Below are 24,122 nucleotides of genomic sequence, written 5' to 3' on the forward strand. Positions count from 1 at the left end.
AGCAAAGTCGATTCTTCGCTGATGATGACGATGATAGTTGAGACTTGTGGTGCTCTTTGAGAAAGGCCTACATCCAGCAGTAGATCATGATGACGATATCGTTTTCCTCTTGTAAAGAGCTCCACAACACTATCAAGAATGTTGACATACTTCGGGAAATATCGCAGATAAAAGGAGATCCTGTAAAAAAAATCTTTATTCACTTACCCAAGCTATGTTGCGTAGTTTAGTAGCAGTGGCGGGTAGTTCCATATACTCGGGGTCCAATGTTGTGACCCCTATCTCAATGCTGCCATTCCAGATGTTGGGTACCTGTAACAAGCGTAATCGTCCGTTATAATGAACACATACTCATATTGTATAAAGGACCAAAACACTAGTTACCGAATTTGAAATCGATCAATCCTAAACTAAATTGGTAAGAGAGACCTAACAAGATGAGTTTAAGAAAGAAAGAAGACACAATCTTTAGCGTCTTAATTTCGAGTCCGTTTAGAAAGAGGCGTCCTAATCGAATGACCTAGTCGCAAGCCCTACAGCCTCTTTTATACCAGGCTGGCTGCGTTGCAAAATACTTCGGGAAACTTCCATGAAAATTCTGAAAGCTTTATTTATATGAGAAGACTTAAAAATCCACTTTTCATAGGAGGTTTCTGAAACTTTTCAGCTCTTAGAATCCCTGTTGCAAGTGAATTGTGTTGCCTATGCCTGAAACAAATGGCTTTGTTTTTGAAAGCTGACTTCATGGTTTATTTTGTTTTCGTTAATCATATTTATAATTTAACAAAGAAAAGCACGATTGGTTGTAATTTCAAAATACTGCTGATTTGCAAAAGCAACAGAGAAGGATGTACAGTGAGGGTAGGTGAGGGGACGTTGGGAAAAGGGAGTCATTCGTCAACACGCTACTGTGAAACTGGCGCGCCTCGCGCCAGTTGGCACCTTCCGTATTAACCTACTTTTTTGTCGTCAACTGGCTCGACTGTGAAAATATGAAGTCAGCCACAAAAGTTATAATTTATTATGCTTATCGGTCCCTTTGACCAACGAAATAAACAAAATTTGTTTTTAATTTTAGTGCTTATTCGATATTTAATATAACGGTAACACAACGAAAACGTAACACACTATGTTTATATTACGGCAAAGTAAACTTGGTAATATAGTAAAGTTAAATTATTATCCCATCAAAAACAATACTTGTCAAAAAAACCAAGTCTCGTAACTCAGTTGTTCTACGGTAAAAACTTGTGAGATCCATGTAGGTAATACCAAGTCTTAACCACGCACGCATCTCAATCTTAAAAATCTTTAATGTTTTATAAATAATTATATAAATAGAACAACTGAGTTACGAGACTTGGTTATTTTGACAAGTATTGTTTTTAAACGTAACTTTGATACTTCGTACTGCATCAAATTTCCCTAATTAAATTTCAACCTTAGTTTCCAATACACAAAGTTCATTGTACATTAAGAAAAATTGACTATAAGTGGTAGCACTGGTAGCCTGATGTGCTTTGTCCGTAGGTAGGTAATCCATCCTTGAATGTATTTAACGTGCATGTGTGGATTCATGAGATTGGGGTCCGCTGAAAACCAGCGCTGTGATGTGCCCTTTTGGTCACATGCATAGTTTATGCTGAGCCTACCCCTTTTATCATACAATAACGATGACAAAGTATTGTAAACACAAGTGTTTTCTTAGATTTTCATTTTAAAATATTGTTTTTTTTACTTTGTCTGTATATGTATGTATGATAATAAACGGTTTCTATTCTATTCTATTCCTTTGCGGATTTTTCCTTTCTCGCTTTGGCAGGGGCACTACCGTGCGCCTTTATTTACTTGGTGATTACAGATATGTGATTATGAAATTATTTAAGCAGTTTTGTACCTATCTAGAAAACTGGACCAAAATTGAAAAAATTTACTCGAGTTGGTTATAATTCTTAAACTACTGGTTCAAATTGAATGAAATTTGAAATATACCGTGTCTTTACAATGTCTGCATGGTTAGTGAAAATTTAGTCTTCTAGTTTTATCCACAACGAAGTTACAGGGGGTCGAAAATGGCCTGAATTGCTTCGAGAAAAGCATAGTACGGCCGTGCCGCTTTTTTGCTCGACTTGGTGGGGGCACTGCCGTGCCCCCAGATTGAGTAACACGTCGTCACTAAAACAATGACGTTTCAACCCTTTATACCGGTTTTTGCAACAAAAATGAGAAGGACAAAGCTATGACAGGTAAAGTTTGCGCGCGAGATGAGATAGATAGCAAACTTGGGTATCATGAGTCAGCCACAAAAGTTATAATTTATTATGCTTAAGGTAACTACTTAAAATGTATAGGGTATTTTATAGGACTTTACTTTAAAATTAAATCAGTAATTAATCTCGCTTGGCTTACTGTTCTCTTCGAACACCGCCAAACACAGGAACCATTTTTATTTGTTCGGTCTTTGTTATATTTATAACCTGCACGAAGCAGTATCGACTTTCCTCGCTGGGATGTTATGATTTCATGTGCAGTTTTATTACTAGATGGACCTGCTTGCGATGAACTTCCTGGAGGTACCTAATTGTTACAGTTAGGTCTGTCTCTTGGACCAATGAAATAAACGAAATTTGTTTTAAATTTTAGTGCTAATTCGATATTTAATATAACGGTAACACAACGAAAACGTAACACTGTGTTTATATTACGGCAAAGTAGACTTGGTAATATAGTATAGTTAATTTATTATAGGCTTACCCCCACAATACAACAAAATCAGTAAAAACTGCCACATTATAATATTTTTGCGCTGTACTGTAGACTGTAAGTAATGCACTGTACATCTCTGCTTCGAATTAGGAGTAACACTAAAACGACGTCACCAAAACAATTACGTTTTATCCCTTTAAACCGGTTTTTGCAACAAAAACTTGAAGGACATAGCTATGACAGGTAAAATTTGCGCACGGGATGAGAGAGATAGCAAACTTGGGTATCATGCGTCATAGGTCACATCCCCTTTTGCCTCATTCCGCACTTCTTTCGCACTTTATCCCGAAATCAAAGCATCTACTTTAATGTCTAGTCGGTACCTTCCTATGCTAATCAGCCAGGGAGACAATATTTAACTATATTTTTTAGTTTCAATTGGTTTGCATCTGACCGTACTTTACATGAGCACGCGAGTTGACGATATAAAAAAACCGGCCAAGTGCGAGTCGGGCTCGCGCACAAAGGGTTCCGTAGCAGCAAATATACTGTAGTATATTTTTTGATCTATCTTATAAGGTTCAGCCATCGTTTTCAGTGTAAGCACAATAACTTCACCAAAATTACAGTTAAATCAACCTATCTCAAAAACTATAAGAGATACTTTGATCAAACCAAAAATCGTTGAAAGAGTTAATTAGCATGCATCACCTCTATTTTTTTTAGAATTTTATACCCCGTAGTTATAAAAATAGAGGGGGGGGGACATACTTTTTACGACTTTGAGAGCTGATATCTCAAAAACCGTTCACTTTAAGAAAAATGTTTTTTAGAAAACTTTATATCATTTTAAAAGACCTTTCCATTGATACCCCACACGGGTATGTACATCGAAAAAAAAAATTTCATCCCTCAGTTACATGTATGGGGGGCCCCACCCCCAATTCTTTTTTTTACTATTTAGTGTCATATTTTTGTAGCGGTTCATACAACACATATTCCCATCAAATTTCATCACTGTAGTACTTATAGTTTCCGAGTAAATCGGCTGTGACAGACGGACAGACGGACAGACGGACATGACGAAACTATAAGGGTTCCGTTTTTGCCATTTTGGCTACGGAACCCTAAAAACAGAAGATGCCAACTCGCGTGGCGCGCGAGTCTAAGGCGCGCGACTTGACGAACGACTCTTAATGGCGACTGTCTAGTCGGTACCTTCTTATGCGAATTAGCCAGGGAGACAATATTTGATTAGGTATATTTGTTAGTTTCAATCCGTTTCTGACCGCATTTTACATGGGCAAGCGAGTTGACGATAAAAAAACAGAAGGTGCCAACTGGCGCGCGCTCGCCTGTCTAAGGCTCGCCAGTTGACGAATGACTCGGAAAAGGAGGGCAGAAGAGTATAGGAATTACACGGAGGGAAGGGGAGGTTGTGGGCTGGGGAGGGTGTGAAGGGGAAGGGATGGAGAGGAGGGGTGGGATGATAGGAAATATGTAACTGTAAAAACAAAGGTAAGTTTGCAGACAACAGCTAGAATAAACAAAAATTAAATTGGACCCTGTGTGTACTGATAACAATAAAAGCTTGCTAATTACCATGGGCAGACCATTTCATTAAACATAACCAACTTTGACAAACACCAGCAATCAGGTATGTCAGAACAGCATTTGGGCTGCATTCGGTACACTGTATCACATGCTGTATTACATTTTCTTCTTGCGGACCATTTCTCAACATTCAAGTATAATACAATACATTTCAACCTTTATCACCATTTGGTAATGATGTATGGTGCAGGAACATGAAGAATGATAAACTAACATAATAATTCAATATGATATAAAAGAAAGAGCTACATAGATATTAAAATCTTCATCTTCATCTTTGTACCAGTTTTCCTGCACCTCCTGTAGGTTGGCTGGTAGAAAATGCTCTTAGCATGTATTTTTTATATTTGTGCAATAAAGAATAAAAAGAATCTGTCAGTTTACTATTAGTTATTATAAAGTACAAGCTCGCACTAGTACCTGAATCTGGGCGTGCCTCCTGACTCATCAATTCTGCTATAGAATCTTGTCAATAATCACATTAATCACTGGTAGCATGGCATGGCCTTTAGTCCGCTGAACCATGAAACAGAGATAAATAGTTGCATAACGGTATGAGTAGTGGTGAAGACTGATGCTTCCAAAAGCGAAGGTCTTGGACATCATACATCCTTAGGTCTCTTAGCAGGGACAAAGGCCTAAAGGGCTCATGTGCAATGCTGGCGAAGACCAGACTCAGTGATAATTGGAAATGGACTTCAAATTATGCTACTATTTGACTAGGCCGAATCAACTTCAACAAGGTTGTAAGTTGTAATGCACCCACCCACTTGGGTTAGACTGCATATGGAAAGCTTCGACACATTTTCATTGCTGCCGATCCTCAAAGTCTATAGCCCGCTGGACAGATCTACAGTTATCGGTCCAGAGTACGACTGATGGACTTTAGGGATTGGCCGAGATCAGACAACGAGCAGGTAGTGGCTGAATGAGGAAAGCCGAGGACAGAGTGTGATGAGCGATGAGAAGTTTTCAGAAGTAAAATAATAGTAAATATTTCCACTGGTTTTTTTTTCACAAGCTTGGGACACCTCCCATTTATATATATATTTTTATAATATATTTATATAAAAATATATATACATATATTGGCCGAGATCAGACAAGGAGCAGGTAGTGGCTGAATGAGGAAGGCCGAGGACAGAGTGTTATGAGCGGTGATGATGATGATGATGAGTAAGTTTTCAGAGGTAAAATATTTCCACAGGTCTTTTTTTTCACAAGCCTGGGACACCTCCCATGTATATGTCGCAGGCAACTGGTTTAATCTCCTGTTTGATTGAACCACTAGCCCTTTCATTGGATGGCGCTGTTCAGTTGTATGACTAGGCCGAACGTTGATTGTACAAGCGTCACAAAACGTCCAACTAGTTGGCTGACTTAAAATCAGTCAGGTGGTGAATAAAACAAATATGGCGTCTAACAGCTAACAGCTGACACAAAAAGCACCTATATTGTTAGTTTTTTGCAAATAATTTAGCTTTAAAGTGCGTTATTTGTGTTAAAATAGTGTGACAACATGGATTTACCTATCATTACAAAGAAAAAAAGTGGCGAAACTGGATAATTATGAACAACAATATGAAGGTACGTTTATTGTTATTGTTTAGTTAATTTGTGAGATAAGAGCTTTGTAACATAGTATTTTTGTTGACTCTTGTCTGGTGATGTTCACCCTAACCAGACATTACAAAGTTGCTATACTATATCCCATTCAACGTCTTCGCTGAATGACGTTCAGTCAAGACGTCGAACGTTACAATCAACGACTTGACGAGTTGTCCTTTAGTCATACAACTGAATAGCGCCATCCAATGAACGGGCTAGTGGTTCAATCAAACAGGAGATTAAACCAGTTGCCTGCGACATATATATTGTTTTATATTATTTATATTGTAAGTTTAAATACCTACAGGCAAATTCAATCAGCTATACACTAAATGCACGCACACAACATCACTATAAACTGAAACATCACTTCTAGAGTCAATCTTCCAGAAACTTAGGTAATTCAGTGCAGACTACAAAGTTATTTATTACCAACTGCACTTGTTGCGCCGCGCATATTTCCCGGCCAGCAAACCCCAGATTTCTAGCTGTATTGATTGCTGGGTGCAACTGACAGGGATGCATACACAATGTTATTGATTACTACTTCCCTCTCACTCCTCCATGCTTTGACGCCCTACCGAAAATAAGGGTGCTATGAGTTTCACGCAAGTATCTGTGTGTCTGTCTGTATGTGTAAAAAAAACTGTTTTTTTACTTTCACTGTGTTAGTATGGTAGATTTGAGATTATTCTAACTTACCTAGGATTCATAGAATCTAAGAAAGGGACTACTTTTCTATACATTTGATTTGAAAAAACACAATTGTCTTACCTCAAAACCTAGACACATAATAAACAAAGGCTGAGATCGCTAATGGCCTAACGAACTGGGGGCAAATTATGGTCCCTTAATTTTTTTGTGGTACCATTCTTACCCTTGTTGCTTACTGAAAATGGAGCCTTTTAAGTTCTCATCTATGGCTATCTATCTATCTGCCTGGTCTCAGCCATGCTAGCTACAGGGCAATCCCGAGGGCAAAGAATCTTACAGACTGTACACAGATAAAATTCTAATACCATGATTACACCTACCGAGTAGAGTGACGAGACAGTATCTTTGCCAATCCTTGCCTAATAAATGAGTGCTTGGCCGTCCACTCTACTTGGTAGGTGTAATCAGGGTGAAATTCGTAAACCAATCATGTCCTGCACTGCTAGGGCTTAAAGTATTTCACCTCATGCTGATCTATTGTGTAGTCATAAATGTGCATGTGAACCTTAAGAGAAGCGGGTGTGTTCTTTTTGATACTTAATAAATTTTCAAAAACCCGTTTTTATACATTACAGGGAAACTGCTAAATGCAATTGAAATGTATATTTATTCCAATGAATATATTAATTACTACTGTTTAAAATAAGAATTTATCATTTGATCCTTTGTTCTCCTGTAGGATGCGGAGGCATTAAATGAAGATATTGATGGTCACCAGATAATTAGGTACTTTTTGTTTCAAATAATCAGCATATGATAAAAATTTAGGAAATGATAGTAGAACTTGGAATATTATCAAACTTTAAATTTCATAGATGCATTAATTAATAGATAATAGGTGGGTGTCCATCTTGCAAATCAACATTTCAATATTGCAGGTAAATCAAACTGAATCTTTAAAAAATACACCTGTTGCATGCATATTAGTAGTTAAATATATTAAAATAAGTGGGTAAAACAAAAAGTTACACAACTTAAAATTATTTACTTACCCTCTGGAGAAAAAGTTGGCCACCATATTTGTGGGATGGGACTAGGATGCAAGGTGGGTGATAAATGGTATGTCCATTATTATTGATTGCAAATATGTCTGTCTCACTTTACAGGATTTGCAAGCCAAACAAGGAAAACCAATAATGTTTCCTGCTCTTGTATGATGGGCAAGTATAAAAGGGATGGAAAATTCGGTTTAAGTTTTGGTAGATTTTATGCAGCTTACCTTCCGGTCGATACGGACTTCGAACATAATGTCATCTTTCAAAGGCTCCGCGCTCAGGATGAGGCCGTGGTTGAAGTCGACGAAGTTCCTGATGGCCGTGGCAGCGTCGTTGAGCAGCGTCACTCGATCGCCGCACCGTCTATGAAACTTCATCACACGCGCCGCAATCATTTTGAATGAATAACTCACTGATTAAAACACATTTTCAGACAACATTTCGGATGTAACTTTATTGACCATTGCGTACTGCGCGCTGCGTAAAGCCATTACGAACTGGGCTTCGCGGCGGAGGCTGTGCACTGTTGCACCGATGTATTGATTGCGCAGGTATACAACGTTTCAGAGTTCTGCACATATGAATTTAATAACCGGGGATGTTGAGGTCTATTTATAAACAATTAAAATTATGGATTTTCGCTCGCCGACAACTGCAAAAACCTTACAACGCGAAAAGCCGAACGAAAACCGACGACATTTGACAAGCAAGATGACAACACAACAAATGTAGAAGCCCTGTTGCGTAGGAATAATACAAAAATATGTATAGCGCGAGGTCATTATTATTCTGAGGGTATATGTTTTACGTCAAAAAATACAACAATATTTTTAGGGTGATCCCATGCTCGGTAGGCAGCGATTGCATTTCTACATTGCTACACCGCCTTTTACAAAACGTAAATTTAGATCAAAATCTCATCCTTTGTTGCTTTGACAATATTCGGACAGAAAAATACAGTATGTTTATTTCCAATACCAATGTGTTCCTTTGTGTAACTCGCTCTCCTCATTATCCATGTTTCCCTTTCCTGTATTGAAACCATAGAATAACGTACTACTACTTGTTATTCTACGATCAAAACTAAAATACAAAAATGTCACTATGCGGTACTGCGCCATCTATCCATTTTATGGTATATCTCTAGGTTTCCGTACCTACATATCAAAATGAAGATTTTGAAGATGTTGTTTTCTCTCTATGATTGCCTTTAACACGTATAGATGGAGCTAGTGGTTTTCAAATGGCTCTTTTTCATACTTCAATGAAAAGTTTGAGTCTGGCGGTATTGTGATTAGATACCTTGATACTTGATTAGAATATCATTGGAGTCTGGGATAAATTTTGTAATCGGCATTAAATACAGTTCACTAAAACTTTAGTCAGTGATTGGTGATGCGCATCAACTTCTCTTACTATGGCCCGCCCCCTATTACATTGGGACTAACATAAACACTGGCGAAAAGTGGGTGCAGCAATGCACCTCTGCCTACCCCGAAAGGGAGTATATTTGTACAATGTGTGAGTGTATATTTATATTTTTGTCTTATTATGGCTCCTCTACATGTTTGCGGAGGCGTCCGCAATTAATGCATCCGGAGATAACATCGGCGGACGTGTAGTGGGGTGATTTGAGCATCTGTGGTAGATATTTGACGTCCGCAGGCGCATATCACCGTTCAGCTTGTTGTCGGTTTTTGTGGTACAAATCGAAGGGTTCAAGCGCGAGCATCGCGGCAACACGTCCGACGACGTTCTAGTTCTAGGTAGGTATAGTCAGCATCCACCATCGTCTTCTTCTCCACTTTTCTTCTTGATAATTCGACTGCGATGCACACTTAAGTAGTAGTTAAAAGTACTAATAAAATAAATAACTGCGGTGGCTGCGGTTTCGATGTCCGGTCAGTTGCATAAGTAGCTAATATACACTTTTGTTCCTTGTCAAACTAGCTATAGTGCCACAAACTTATCTGTTCCGGTGACAGCTCACGTAAATGTGTAATATTTCTTCATTCTATAAGATTTTAAGTTTGCCAGTAGTTGTAATTCGCTCTTGTGGTTTCAATAAACCCATCTAATCTATATCAATATATAATTCATTAGTAAATCATGAGATATGGTTCAATTTAGTTCGCTCTCACCGGAACGGATGGGTTTGTCGCACTGTAGGTGCATAACAAACTGACAATGTTTTGATAGGCAGTTTGTGAGTTTGACAAGGTACAAAAATGTACAACTACTTATGCAGCTGACTGTCCATGTTCGCGAGTAGCGTCTATCGATATTGAACAGACTGACCGATCAACGGATGTGTAGATGATATGATCATTATTATGACCTATAGGTTTAGCTCACAGGTGCTATATGATGATCAGCTATTTATATACATAAATGTTTCAGTTGAAACCTAGAACTAACCCGGGGTTCGAACTAAGATCTTATCGGTGTAAAACTGAGCTTCTAGCACTAGATCTGAGTATCTTCTTTAGGTGCCATCTACTGTCGTAGGTCGGCTATCATTATAACCACTTTGGCCCAGTTGCAGCCTTAATTTCAGCTCAGGCAGCCTAGTACCCGTGTAAATTTGAGCAATATTAATGCTTACTAATATTATAAATGCGAAAGTTACTATGTCTGTCTGTCTGTCTGTCTGTTACTCTTTCACGCCAAAACTACTGAACGGATTTGAATGAACTTTTATATACAGACGGACGGTCTAGACTCTAGACCCTGGGATCTTTCCCAGGCTATAGACCATAGAACATAGGCTACTTTTTATCCCGGAATCCCCGAAATACTTTTAACACGGGAACTTCTAGTAGGTACGCTATATACTTAAGCGTATTTTATTATATTAGACATTACTATATTACAGATATTCAGGCCTAAATTGTATCTTATTTCATACATGGCATAAAAAAAAAAATCTTACGCAAAGATTCCTACGTACGGACAGAAAGGTACAGACGTAGATAATGAATAAAGGACATCTAAAGTAAATTATATATAATCATATCAAAAAATAATATATATTTTTGCTAGTATACTCTAACTAGGTTTAAAAATAAATTCCAATAAAAAAATACACAAACAATACCTTTAATGAAAAGTAAAAAAAATGCACGTTGTCTACGGATTAAAAAAAGTGTAATCCCGAGGTGTTTTGTCTGCTTAATGAGCAGAGTACATTGTGAAGGCGTTTAAAGACAGCATCACGAGTAGCCTGCAGGGTATACAGAGCAAAGTCTCTAAACAAAACATTCCGTAAAAACGTTTAAGTGCTAACGCTGAGACTGGAAATCGAGATAGTTTTTTTAGCACAAAAGTAGGTGAGCTTTTCCCAGCGCAAACAAACATACGGGTTGCATTGCAGACCTCGCTTCTCGTTTCTCGCTTAGAACAAGTTTTGCACAAAAAAAACCTTTACAAAATGCGCAGGCTGCTTTAACTATGCTGCTTTTTCAATGTAGTTTCACTGTGTTTGTAGGATTCTAGGCGATCGTTGTCACAATCAGTCAAGACCAAGCATTTTTTTGGGTTCTGTACCTGAAAAGGAAAAAAGGAACCCTTATACGATCTCTTTGCTGTCTATCCCTCTGTCTGTCTGTCTGTCACTACCCTTTTTTTTCAGAAACGGGTAAAGGTATCAATATGTTATTTCGCATAGATAGACCTATACAAGTTTACGGCCCCGAAAAAGTAGTAGATTAAATTATTGAAAAAAAATTTTTTGGTGTTCAGGTTTTTGTATTCAGTGATTGGTAATTTTAAACGAAATATTAAGCTTCAAGTGCAAACTTTTGTAAGAATCTAGTATCCTCCCCCTGCTGGCTATATGGTTGGTTTAAAAATATGAAATAAATCACGGAATAAAAGGAAATATATATGACGAAATTAAAAGTAAAGTTATGTCAAGTAAGACTTGTACGGAACCCTCAGCGCGCGAGTCGAACTCGCACTTGGCCGGGTTTTCTTAATCACTATTCAACTTTTGTATATTTTATACTTACCTGTGGATCTATAATAGCATCGATTATTTGAAAATTCATCAATCGTTGAGGTCGACGAGAGTTTACCACAACACAAACCTGTCAAGCGATTACAAGATTTTCGAACTTTCACTGTCACAAATGTAAGGCAAAGTTAGTTCCAAAATTGACTACGTTGGCGTTGTTTTTTCATTATGTTTGTGTAGTATCGTACAACGCTAGCTTAAGCCTCGAATTCACTAGGGCACAAGTTCTGAGACTGTTACAGAACATCTACGGTGCGTGTTCTCAGAACATTTTGGTAACATGTCGTGATACAGAAGTCGCGCACGCGTCCACACTCTGCAACAGCGGTCGCTAGACCTAGTAAAAAAAATATACTCTATGTGCTAGACTGATGTCGCAGGAAATTCTGTCTCGCGAGCCAAAACACGGAACCTGTTCTGCGACACGTAGATGTCGCTGTATAGTCGCCTAGTGAATACGAGGCTTTATTGCCACGTTAGCCTGTGATAGGGGCTCTGCTGCACCGACCACCTGACAGGTAGACAGGTGCAGAGGACCAAGTCTAAGATTTTCTTAACCGATCGAGTAGTGAAAATCTACAACTCGCAACACAATTGCGACGGTTAGGTGGCGACTCTCCCACCCCTTACAAATTCGTGTTTACTCTCCACTACTCGAATGGAGTAAAAATTCGCACTAGTAGTGGTAGTTATATCAGAAAAAGCGGTCTTCTTAAAGAGAGATCCTTACGCCTATTATTTATTTATTTTGTCCAAATACTGGAAGATTTTACCCACTCTCTCTCAGATAGATATTTCCAGAGCAAGCCGTAAACTAACAAAGTCGCAAATACCTAATACACTCACGAACAATGAAAAAGTTCCATCTGTCAATGCCATTGACGTTCCGTATGTCACTGGACTATTTAATTGCTCGTGAGAGTACATTCCCTTTGGCAACCGATACGCTAAAAAGATTTGCTGATTACGATGAAAATCTAGAATTAAAGATTTTTGTCCAAAATGAGCGAGGCAAAACAAGAAATTGCGTGCGTAAAGCACGTCCCGTTATGGTCGAGTCGAAACGAAATTGGAAGCCAATATAACTCAATAGTAAAGAGCAACTAGTTGGTATTTTTGTGATCTTTTACTACACATAATTACTTAAGATGACATAACATACCTAGGTACCATTATAATCGTACAGAATTTACGTGCAGGTACCTAAGTACAAAACCTTTTTAACCGAACGCTGATAAATAACTTTATTAGTAAGTAAACAAATTATCCAGCAGAGCGATCGATTAGCAACTCAGTCGTCTTTACAAATAATAAAATTAAAATAAATTATTTGCTGACTTTTGGCATTGTACTACAAACACAATTAGAAACTTTACCTTACAAACTTTAACTTTGAAATAACTAAAAACTTTTCTTTATTTACTGCCGAGCTATTTCTAAGAACCAGTAAAATTAACTTTCATTTAGTCTTTGCTCACCATCCGGTTGTTGCTAAATAAGTGACTTGCTTGCGGTGATGCGGTGTCTATATTATAATGGTTTTTTTCTAGTGGAAATGAATTAAGGAAGACAAATTCTACATACACGTTATACTTACTATATTATTATTATTATAAGTTTAGTTTCAATATTACAAGATACAAAATTGAGCTTATAATTATGAAATAAGTCGTCAAAATTGAATTTCTCTGTTAAACTACTACGGTGCTACGGCGTAGCAGCGTAGCAAAAACGTAGCACGTTCATAGCAAAATTTTGGATATTCGTTGATTTGGATATACAAATGTATACCATCGCTCTTACGGTCAAGGAAAACAACATCAAGAGGTAATCTGTATATGTTTTAGATTAAGCTGTGTGAACCCGCTGTGGTCCAGCGTGGTGGGAAATGGTCCACGCGTAGGAAGGTCGTTTAGAACTTGATGGTATGCACAAAGGTTCTATTCAAGAGAGCCTGGTGCAGGTACCTACTGCCACAGATAATATAATAAAATAGGATATTCGTACGTACTGAATGTGTTTATTTAGGCAAAACACCACAATCCTCCCCCAATTACATACCAATTATCATTATGTCTAATTTAGTTGAAATCATAGTAAATCTATGTAATTATTTAGCTTGAAATGATCGATTATAGTATCTGCAAATAGTTTTGACGATTCTCTGTACATAAACAAAATTTGATCAATTCAATTAATTCTGTTTAAAATTCCCTTAGCTGGAGCAAAAGTAATTAAAATATTTACGAAAATGTTCGCCATTTTACCAAACACGTAAATAATTAATTGTGCAAGTGCCCCAGTTGGAAAATTTCACATTTACGTGCAGCAATTGCCCGCATCGCGTTGGAACTCTGTCGCAATATCATTGGTAATGTTTTTATCTGCGACAGTTCGAGCTACATTCTCTTTGTTGGTATGAAAATGAATTATGATTAATTTATCGAATGGTTACTACAGTCGTACTGTTACTGCAAATTTAAATGTTACCAATGATAATTTTAATGAGCTGCTACAATAATGCAATAGTATTTATAATAATTTATAGTGTCTTGCTGCAGCTCACATAAAGTAAATTAAATTAACAATACAAAATAAATAAAATTAGTTAAGTGTAGTCAAATAGCTGTGTTAAGTTTTGAAGTCTATTATCGAAAAAAAGCTAATAACTTTTCGTAAGTTTTTCTTTTAAAACCTATCAATATCTTGAGTGCTTCCAACAAGTTATGTTAATATTGAAGTTCTAGATCGCAACTTGCACTAACAAATTACTAGTTAGAAACTCGTCAAGTTGCTCGGAAGCGTCATAAAGTGCGTTATCGGGGGCGCTAGCACGCCGCACGCGTGGCGCGCGGGCGTCCCTGCCGCTTCCCGTGGGTCCCATGCACCATGGTTAAAAGTGACCCAATTTGGTCGGATTTAATACATTGGGTGATAAAAAGTGAGAATCGATGGTAGTCATGCCGCCCCACATTTAAGGGTGCGCGCGCCGGTCCCATCTGCCGCCAGTGGTTGGCGGAGACCAGTAGTGTTCTCACCGTGGCCGGTGTGCAAGTGCCTCACCCTGCCTCGCCCGCGCGCCCGCCGCCGCCGCCGCCGCCGCCCCGCCGCCGCGCTTTCACCATGCCGATCTGACCGTGAGTAAACAAAACCATCAACTTTTTACAACTTTTTGAAGCCAAAGAAATAGTTAGCAAGCATTAGGTTTAAGTTGCGACGCACGTGTCCGAAGTTTTGCGCGGGAATGTTTTATTGAAAGTTATTGCGCGTTATTTTTTTGGACTAGCTTTCCGATTATTGTGAATGCTTTGGCTCTTTAAAAGTTTCAATACCACAATAACTTTCAAAAAATGTATAACATTATCTAACAAATTACATTGCCTAAGTTTAATAAAAATACAAATTATTACAAAAATAGTACAAATTCTTACGACGAACGCACGTCGACACGAAACTTCAAACTTCTCCTTATTCTGAAAATACCTCCCTGATGAGATTATGATTATTATGAATATGATTATTACATTCTAATCAGATGACCAATATTAAAAATATAAATACATATACTTATATAATTATTGTAAAATAATCCGTTTAGTTCTAGTTTATTTTTTTAAAAGAGAATTGCCAAATCTAACCCTTCAAATCTTTGCAGTCACTAACCAAAGCTATTTTTATTCAGTGATAAAGAGAAATTATAAAAATATTTAAAAAAAATCTAAACTACTTTTAAAAACGGTACTTAGTTCGAGGGAAACATCTAGTACAGAGACTTGATCTTTCAGCACCTTTATCTTTCGTTCTCCCATGCCTCATAATAATAAATTATACATCAGGATATACTGTAGGCTACACATCAGTATATTATGTTTCATCAATGGCCGCTCTGGCAGGTCATGGCGCTATAGAAATTTGGCCATTCTCTTTTGTCATTTTAGTTTTTATTATTTTAATTTTAAAATACATTTTCTTAGTAGAGTTTCTCAAATTTTCCAGTCAATATTTACATAATAATACAATTTGACTAAGTATTTGTGTATTATTAAGAGGACATTTTAATAATCCAGGTATAGATAAAAAAAATATCGAAATGCCTCTGTGATCTATTGATGCTATGCTTCATTCATCATGTAGATGTCCCGGGTACGATTTCCGGGCGTGACCATCAATTTATGTTTCTAAATTTTATTGTGGTTGAAAGTGTGGTCGGATATAGAAAAGCTGATCACCTGATGTCCAAAAAGTGAAATGATTCATGCTGTTGGATAGACACGTAGAAGTGAGTACTGACCAACGTTACAAGGTGTAATGTAACATGTTACACAGCAAGCATTCGTGCAGTCAGTAAGCAGTGTTACGGTGAAACCAGCGAGTTACAAGACTATTTTAGAACACAGCGTTGCGTAAAATGCTCGCTGGGAATGTTACATTACACCTCGTAACGTTGGTCTGTACTTACCTTAAAGTTGTCGGTCCTGCGCCTAGCTCTCTCCAGTTGTATCGGTCAATCCGTCCCATTGGGCTATGAGAGTGATGGAACAGAGAGTGCTTCTATGTACTGCGCACACACTTGGGAACTATAATCTACTCCTGCGTAGATGGCTGATCTCAATGAGATTGGCAGCCGTAGTCAAAATTCGCCTAGGAGGATTTTATTACATAAATCCTATACCATGAACTTACTGATATTTATTTAAGTCATTGGAATTTTGGGTAGTTGAGAAAAGTTAAGATCAGCATAATCAAGGAAATCTGCGGGGAAAGAGCGGCACTTTTTAGGCGAGGTATCTGATCATCAATACAAAAGTATCGGTTGGAGATAGTCGATTTGATAACGTAGTCGACGCCGCTGAAGTTGTTTACCACAAAACCTTTACCACAAAAACCTAACTAACGTTGAATACCTCCGATATTCAACTCTAAAGTCGCTCATTCCCTACACGCACCGCGAGCCGAGCCTCGAGCCGTATATACCTACCAATCCGTGAGCAAATCCGTGATCGCCCACACACTACACGAGCCCCGAGTTGCAGTCCAGTCATTTAGGTTAAATACAAAACTCAAACAGCACAAACACTTTAATGTTATGATCTGCTAACGGTAGAGATGTAACATGAACAATACTTGACTTAGGGCTGACTTTTCAATAGTCACATAAGTGTTACTGAGAAATTAAATTGTAGCTGTCGCATCTGAATGTTTGTATTAGACAGTGACATCACATCACGACCCATTACGTCCCCACTGCTGGGGCACGGGTCTCCTTCCAATGAAGGAAAGGTTTAGGCCTAGTCCACCACGCTGGCCAAGTGCGGGTTGGTAGATCCCAACATAAGCAAGCTTGTGCTGAGAGAGTTGTCGGGTAAGTGGGCAACCCGACTGTCAGATGTTTTCAAGCTGCCCGAAGGCCTCTGACTAGGCTTAACGACTGCTGCCGAAGCAGCAACTGGGACCCACGGCTTAACGTGCCGTCCGAAGCACGGAAGCGTCCAGAAAAGCACCACTTGAAATTGGTCACCCATCCAATGGCTGACCGTGTCAGTTGTTGCTTAACCTCAGCGATCAGTTACGATCACTGAGGCCCGCTCGACTACGGACGCTTCAGACAGTGACAGCACCAATTTTATTCTAGGGCTGATTTTTCAATAGTCAGATAAAAGTTATCTAATAATTATGTTGCTGTCGCGTCTTAATGTTTGTATTAGACAGTGACAGTAACAATTTTCTCTCGGGCAATAAAAAAAGTTCCACTCGGAAAATACCGACACCAAAAGACCGCAATTCTTTCAAACATGTTATTTAAAATTTTATTTTTAGTTTTTTTACTTTTTAGTTGGTAATATCCTGATGCTCTCTTAAATGTACTCCAATGTTGCAGAAGGCGTCATTAAGCTATCCTTTTCCGTTTAGGAGTAAATTGGTGGTTTTCGCAATGGAAAATTTTCATTGCCCGTGAGTGTATATAATTAACTCATTGCTCTGTCTGTTCATAAATGGGCCATTATTTTATTTTGGGTACAATTTGACATACTTTTACAGATATTTTTTTCAAAAATAATTTTCTTATTAATTAACCTTTCAATATTTATGTATGTTAATTAACATTTATATTATTCATTAAATACATTTGCAGCGATGTTTTCTTGCTATTTCTTAAAGTTATTGACGTTTAATCGAGGAACGATGAGAAAAAAATACTACTGCGTTACTTTCATACAAAATTATGTTTTATTGTTAGGAACATATATTTTGGTTCGTAAACATATACCAGATAAAAAGTAAGAAAAAAAACATTAATCTAACAGTTTAAATTACAAAATATTCTCAGTTTTGTTATTCATTCTATAATAAAGTTTCCCACTGCGTTACCAATCAATAAGTTTTAATGCAATACTTTTCGAAAAAAGGACAAAATAATCATAATTTTTTGCTCAAAGTTTTAGAAATAGCTCTAAATAAGGTGAATTATAATTATTATATTTAGTTTAACATTTTTTCTAATATAGAGTAGCTAAAATGTTTGTGAATACTCTCAGGAAACGAGGGACAAATAGATAACGCTGTGGTTAATTGGTAACACAGTGGTATCTCAATCACAATCTTTATACTTTCTTCAATTAAAACTAATCATAATGTGAAAAAAACTATCAAACTAAAATTAACAGAACTCTTTGTTTAATATCAAACATTAAAATCGCTGAAAATATAACAACTTAATACTAAGAAATATTTCTCATTTTTTTGCCTATAAAGCCGTTGTTTTTCAGCCGCTGTTTACGCCATTGAGTCTGAAATGTTACACTGTAACAAATAATATGCTCAAATGTTATATTTGTACCATAAATTGAGTAACAGATACCTGAAAACTATAAGAAAAACCCCTGAGTTACTATAGCTACAACTGCGTTACTGAAAAAGTAACGAAGTGTAGCGGTAACGCAGTTGTAAAACAATAACCTATTTGAAGTTAGTACTTAAATGAATACACATACATGGGATATCAAAATGCCCTAATAATTGTTACTAATTATTACATATATTGCATGAAATAAAATAATAAATATCTATAAAACTCACCGTATGTCGCCGGTAACTCAGTGGCGTCACAATAAATACACGCGCTTCTCTCCAGGACTCTCATCCGAAAGACTTGGTCATTTTATCCGTCCCGCTCTCCTTCCTGCACTCCGATACAAATACACAGCCATTCAAATGATCTTAGGTGTAAGAAAGTGAAAAAAAGTTTATTTATGATTGAATTTCCTAGGGTAACCTAGTGTAGGTGTATTTTTGCTTAGGCTTGGGGACTCGGCCAGGAATATTAATTGTCCCATAATATGTTCATATAAAATCATGAATATTACCGTGAAGTAAAGTTTAAATAATGACATATTCGTTATAATATTCAAAAAAATTGTTTCCATTATAATTTTTTACACACGTTGTGCTTGTTTCATATGACTCGCTTCGAGGGACAGACAATTTTTGTATGAAAAACAATTGCGTTACCAAAAACAACAACAGAGTTACCGTAATTTGTAAATAAATTAAGTATTTTATATAAATTCATTATATTTTCTGTGACCGGTGTCTTATTTAATTGCTACAGACGGTAGCTATATTCCTGAATTTCATTATTTAATTTTTAAAAAATGTTTCTTTGTAGGGGACCGATAATGGTCCCTAAAATAAAATAATGGCCCAAATAATGTGATGTTTTTATAAATGCTAAAAATACTTTCGACACTCTATTTTGTGAGTTGCGGTACTACTAACATGTTTTCGGCCACTCAAATAGAAATGTACATTTAGAATCTACTTAAATACTTAAACTGGATATTTTAAGCTATATTATTCCTGCCGCATTGACACCGGACAAGCTCGGACAAGCGACAACTAAAAGCAAACGCAAAACACGGATTTAAAACACAACCTTTGACAAAAGTTGAACTTGCAAATACCGCTTCAGAATACCAGTTTGCACTGGCTTTTGCCGTTTTAATTGCTGTTAGTCGAGTCGTCGGCGGCGTACTACATGAAATGGCGTAGCAAAAGGATTAATTAATATCATAAGGTAGTCAAGGCAACGCACGGGAGCTGGTCAGAGCTGGTTATTAATGGAAGCGGCTCCGGCGCCCCTGGATCAATCGATACCATACATGATACAGTGGGGCCAGATCAAGCAGGCTTTAACACCACCGACGCTCACCTGTGCTGGATATAAAATGGCTAAAAGAATTAAAAATACATTAATTCATTCCCGTCAGATACTACCGTTTTTAGCCTTTCAAAAATAATCTTCTACCTTGAGATTCTTAGTTAATTAGTAGGTATTAGGAGGTAGGTTCTTAAATTTAAACTAAGCATGATAAACAGTTTAAAAAAAACGCTGTTAAATCAAAGCTAGCGCTAGCGCTTGTACTTACCTAATGCCCTGAAGTAGAAATAGAATATTTTCATCGCACTCAATGGAAAGGTAGACGATTGAGTATCTTATTTTATAGAAGTGTCTCTGGCTGGCTGCTAATTAATCCAAAAAGGCGATGCCGTTCGATGGTTTCATTAAGGTCCGCTTCCGGTTGGAGCTCGAGGAGGACGGTTCATTATTTTGCTCTTCTGATTGGCTTCAATCCTATAGGTACCTTTGAATGAGAAATTTGAATCGCCGTGCTTCAGAATTTATTTTGGGATGTTCTATTCTCTGTGGGGGTGTAAGTACCTTTGTGCATATCCCCAAGGTCTAAACCCCCTTCCTAAGCTTGGACCATTTCCCACCAAGCTGGTCCACTGCGGATTGGTGGGTTCACATATCTAGATGTGCAGGTTTCCTCACGATGTTTTCCTTCACCGTATGAGCGATGGTATACATTGTGCTTAAGTTAAAAGAACTCATTGGTACATGTCAGCGCCGGGATTCGAACCCGCATCTCTGGCGTGAGAAGCAGGCGCTTACCCGACTGAGCTACCACCGCTCCTTGGGATATGTTATTGTTTCATTCTTATAAATTCCAAAAAAATATATTATTTATTTATTTAGGTCTTCTTACAGCGAGTGTAACATAACATGCCTTATATATTACTTACGTCTACAGATTAAAAGTAATTACACAGGCTAATTAAAAGAAGACACCACATGCTTTAGTAATACAGATGGGTATTGGTTACTAAATTATACTATAATTAAACTATGTATTTCGTACCCAAAGGTAATTACAATTACTTAGGCTATTTGTAGATAGGTAGCATTATACTTAGGTAGGCATAGGTCAACAATTATTCTTGCGTAATAATGTGGTTTTTATTTTTGCGACAGAGTGGGTGAAAATATCTACAGAACCGCTGTGTTTGTTAAAAAAATTACAAAGTCTACGAATCGCGGGATTTGCTGCATTTTTCCGATCTGGGCACAGGGGTGTTATCGGTCTGCGTGGTAGGTTGTATGGCACTCCAACATTAATTTTTGACAGTAAGTTGGGACAGCTGATTTTACCGTTCAATAGTTTGGATAGAAACACTATATTTATCTAAAATATCCCTCCTTTTCTCCAGCGAATCCATCTTACAGTGCTTGAGCCTCATGTCATACGACTTCAACTTGTAACTTCTTACCAAAAACTTCAAAAAAATCAGGTTTTAGTAAAAACGACCAAATTCTAGTTTCTTAGTGAAAGTGATTAAGCTCTTTATGGATTTTGAGTTTTCCCTACTCTATATTATTTATTTAATATATTATTATATACAATATTATCTCAGACAGGTATTATGCATAACTAGCTAGTTATCTAAATCAGTTCTGCCAGCCAGACAGAAGCGGCTATTCCAACGAACACATTTAGTTAGTTCCCACTACGGGCGCTGTCTACTGCGGCTGCGGGACAAAAGATACGAGTGTCAAAAAGAGTGAAAAAGACGCGAGTCGTGTCCCAAATGCGAGAGACGCCAAGCTAAGGGGTGAGGTCGGGACGTAGCTACTGGTATAGCTATAACTAGGTAGCTATAGGTGTACGCCTGGTATGGATCCAGCGATCTAGAGTAGAGCCCAATTCTCGGCCTGCTCTGTGGAATATTCGAGCGTGTGATATAATTGTGCGGATGGTATTCGAAATTCAAAATTCGTTTCTCCCCCCTATTCGAACTGCGTTGCTTTTAATGGAAGTTTTGTTGTACTGAAACTGTAACCCTTTTTGGAGAGAATGTAGACAGAATAATGAAGATAGTCTTGATCGTTAGTGCGTGTGTCTATTAAGGTAGGGTATTAAAACTTAAAATTATAGTAAGTACTTACTTTATTAATACGACTTATATCAGTAAAAGCCTATATAGGAGATGAATGCTTTATATGCACCAATCTAGCTCGTAAAATATAGACTTGGAATGAACAAACGCTCGTCGATCAATCCAGTAGTGATGGAATGTTTTGGATTGAAAACTTCAGTTTACAGTAAGAGCTGAATGAAAAGAGCAGCTCTGAAAAAATATGTGCGCAAAATCCGAGCTATTTTATTAATTCTATTTTGTGGATCCGTTTAATCCGTTTCGGAAAACGGAATAACAATTCTCGTCCTGGCGTTGGCATCAAATAAAGCAAATATATGTTTAAAATATTAAGTTATAAGAAATACCTCACGTTAATATTGACATGTTTAAATCCTGGTATACTTAGATTCTCGTCGGATTCTAAAGTCCGACTACTATAACTGTGCAACATGATCAAATGCGTTACCACAAACGTTTACGTTGGTAAAAAACAGTTTTTAATTAAAGCAACAATTTCATCCTCATTTTGATTCTCATATAATCACAATATTTTAAGCTTCGTGCATATTTTATTTCTAGATATAGAGGCTTCGAAACTTAGGTATAAGATATTTTTGGATTACGTATCTGCAAAAGTGTAGAAGTGCTCCGTCTTCGTTGCAGTTCAAATAATTTTATTTTCAAAGGCATAGCTACGGAAGTTTCCTTACTTAAAGACTTTGTGTATTTTGCTATGTAAATATCCATTAGCTAGTCTGAGCCGGACCAACTTCTTCGAGACTTTAATAATAGCGATCCGGGTGAAAGGTTGCAATTTTATTAGTATATTTAAAAGCAAAATGTAACTTTCAGTAGGTAATTGTTTAAGTGCTTTTATGAGTATTTAAAGATGTTACCTTGAGTTAATAATCAGTAAGGAGCCATGGGTGCTCATGACAGAAATAGTTAGCGCAGGTGAATACTATAAGGCTTAGGTATTGTAAAGTACGTATACTTACATTTAATAATAAGGTTAAAATATCAAGAACTACAATTTCAATAGGGTACAAGCTCGGAAATAAATTACTTTAGCAATTCCGAAAACATTTTCAATCAATTCCTGTCTTTTCCAATTAAAAATAACAACCGATGAAAGTGTTGCAGCAAATTGAACTCAGTTGACAAAGTGAATTGACTTGCCTACTGCATGGAATAAAACTGTGTTAATTGGAAACTAACCCCCTTATTCATAGAGAAGTTACAAAACGTTTTAACTAATAAACTGTTTTGTCCCTCTCCAACAAAGGACAATTTGTTCTTTGACAGAGAGGGACAAAACAGTTTATTAGTTAAAACGTATTGTAACTTTTCTATGAATAAGGGGGTAAGTTTCCAAATCAACACAGTTAAATTGAGTTGACCTGTAACAACATGAAAAGTGAAAATTTCCAACGAATTATCGAACTATTTTACGTCATGTTTAGGTAGTGTTTAGGTAGGGAAATAAAGTATATTTTATAATCACTTTCCATCCATGCGAAGTTTTTAGGTTTACCAGAGATCGCTTGTACAACAGTAAGTTTTAAGTTTTTTTCTATTATTTGTTATAATTTCTTGTGTAAAAACAAAGTTGACTATACTGTAAGCTTTTCTTACCAAACCTTATGGCCGATTCACACACCGTAAACATTCGTGCGAGTGTTAAGTACACATACATTACTGAGTATGTATCGCCGACTCAAAAGGTTTTCAAATACTATACAACAAGCCCAGCGATGTACATCAACTTAACACTCGCACTATATACAGTTTGTGAATCGGTCTTAAAACCAAACCCTACCTAATTCGGATAAGAATATCAGAGTAGCGATGAAAAAACTCCAGTCAGACTTCACGACTATTTGTGCATGGTTGCATGATGCCGGTCTGGTACTCAACGCTAAAAAGACCCAGATGATGCACATACGATCCAGCCACAATATGAGTGACATATCACCCAAGCTTATATCTCAATGCCACAAGTGCCTCCACAACAACAAACGTTCTTGCAGGGATTGTACAACAATTGACTTAGTGGACGAGGCCACATACCTTGGAGTCACAGTAGATAGTCGGTTCAATTGGGGCCCCCATATAAACAAAGTTTGTAACAAGCTACGTGCGCTGATGGCTAAATTTAAAATTATTAAATATAGAACACCTTACAATATCCTTTTAAACATATATAAATCTCT

At 37.2% G+C, this 24,122-nt stretch overlaps 2 protein-coding genes across 2 annotated transcripts in view; one reads left to right on the forward strand and one right to left on the reverse strand.

The window, feature by feature from the left end:
- The window catches only part of LOC105397241 (neuralized-like protein 4), a 30,010-nt gene extending 21,667 nt beyond the window's left edge, over nt 1-8,343 (reverse strand). The window contains exons 1-2 of the mRNA XM_038121999.2: nt 7,862-8,343; nt 208-312 (exon numbers count right to left, since the gene is read on the reverse strand). Of these exons, the coding sequence (XP_037977927.2) occupies nt 208-312; nt 7,862-8,032 (276 nt within the window). The 5' untranslated portion in view covers nt 8,033-8,343. The remainder of the gene's footprint in view (nt 1-207; nt 313-7,861) is intronic.
- A 6,336-nt stretch (nt 8,344-14,679) lies between these two features.
- LOC105382681 (G-protein coupled receptor 52) overlaps nt 14,680-24,122 on the forward strand; it is a 54,965-nt gene continuing 45,522 nt past the window's right edge. The window contains exon 1 of the mRNA XM_038121846.2: nt 14,680-14,789. The gene's annotated coding sequence lies outside the window, so the exon portion shown is untranslated. The remainder of the gene's footprint in view (nt 14,790-24,122) is intronic.

This window comes from Plutella xylostella, chromosome Z (genome assembly GCF_932276165.1).
Source record: "Plutella xylostella chromosome Z, ilPluXylo3.1, whole genome shotgun sequence".
Taxonomy (NCBI): Eukaryota; Metazoa; Arthropoda; class Insecta; order Lepidoptera; family Plutellidae; genus Plutella; species Plutella xylostella.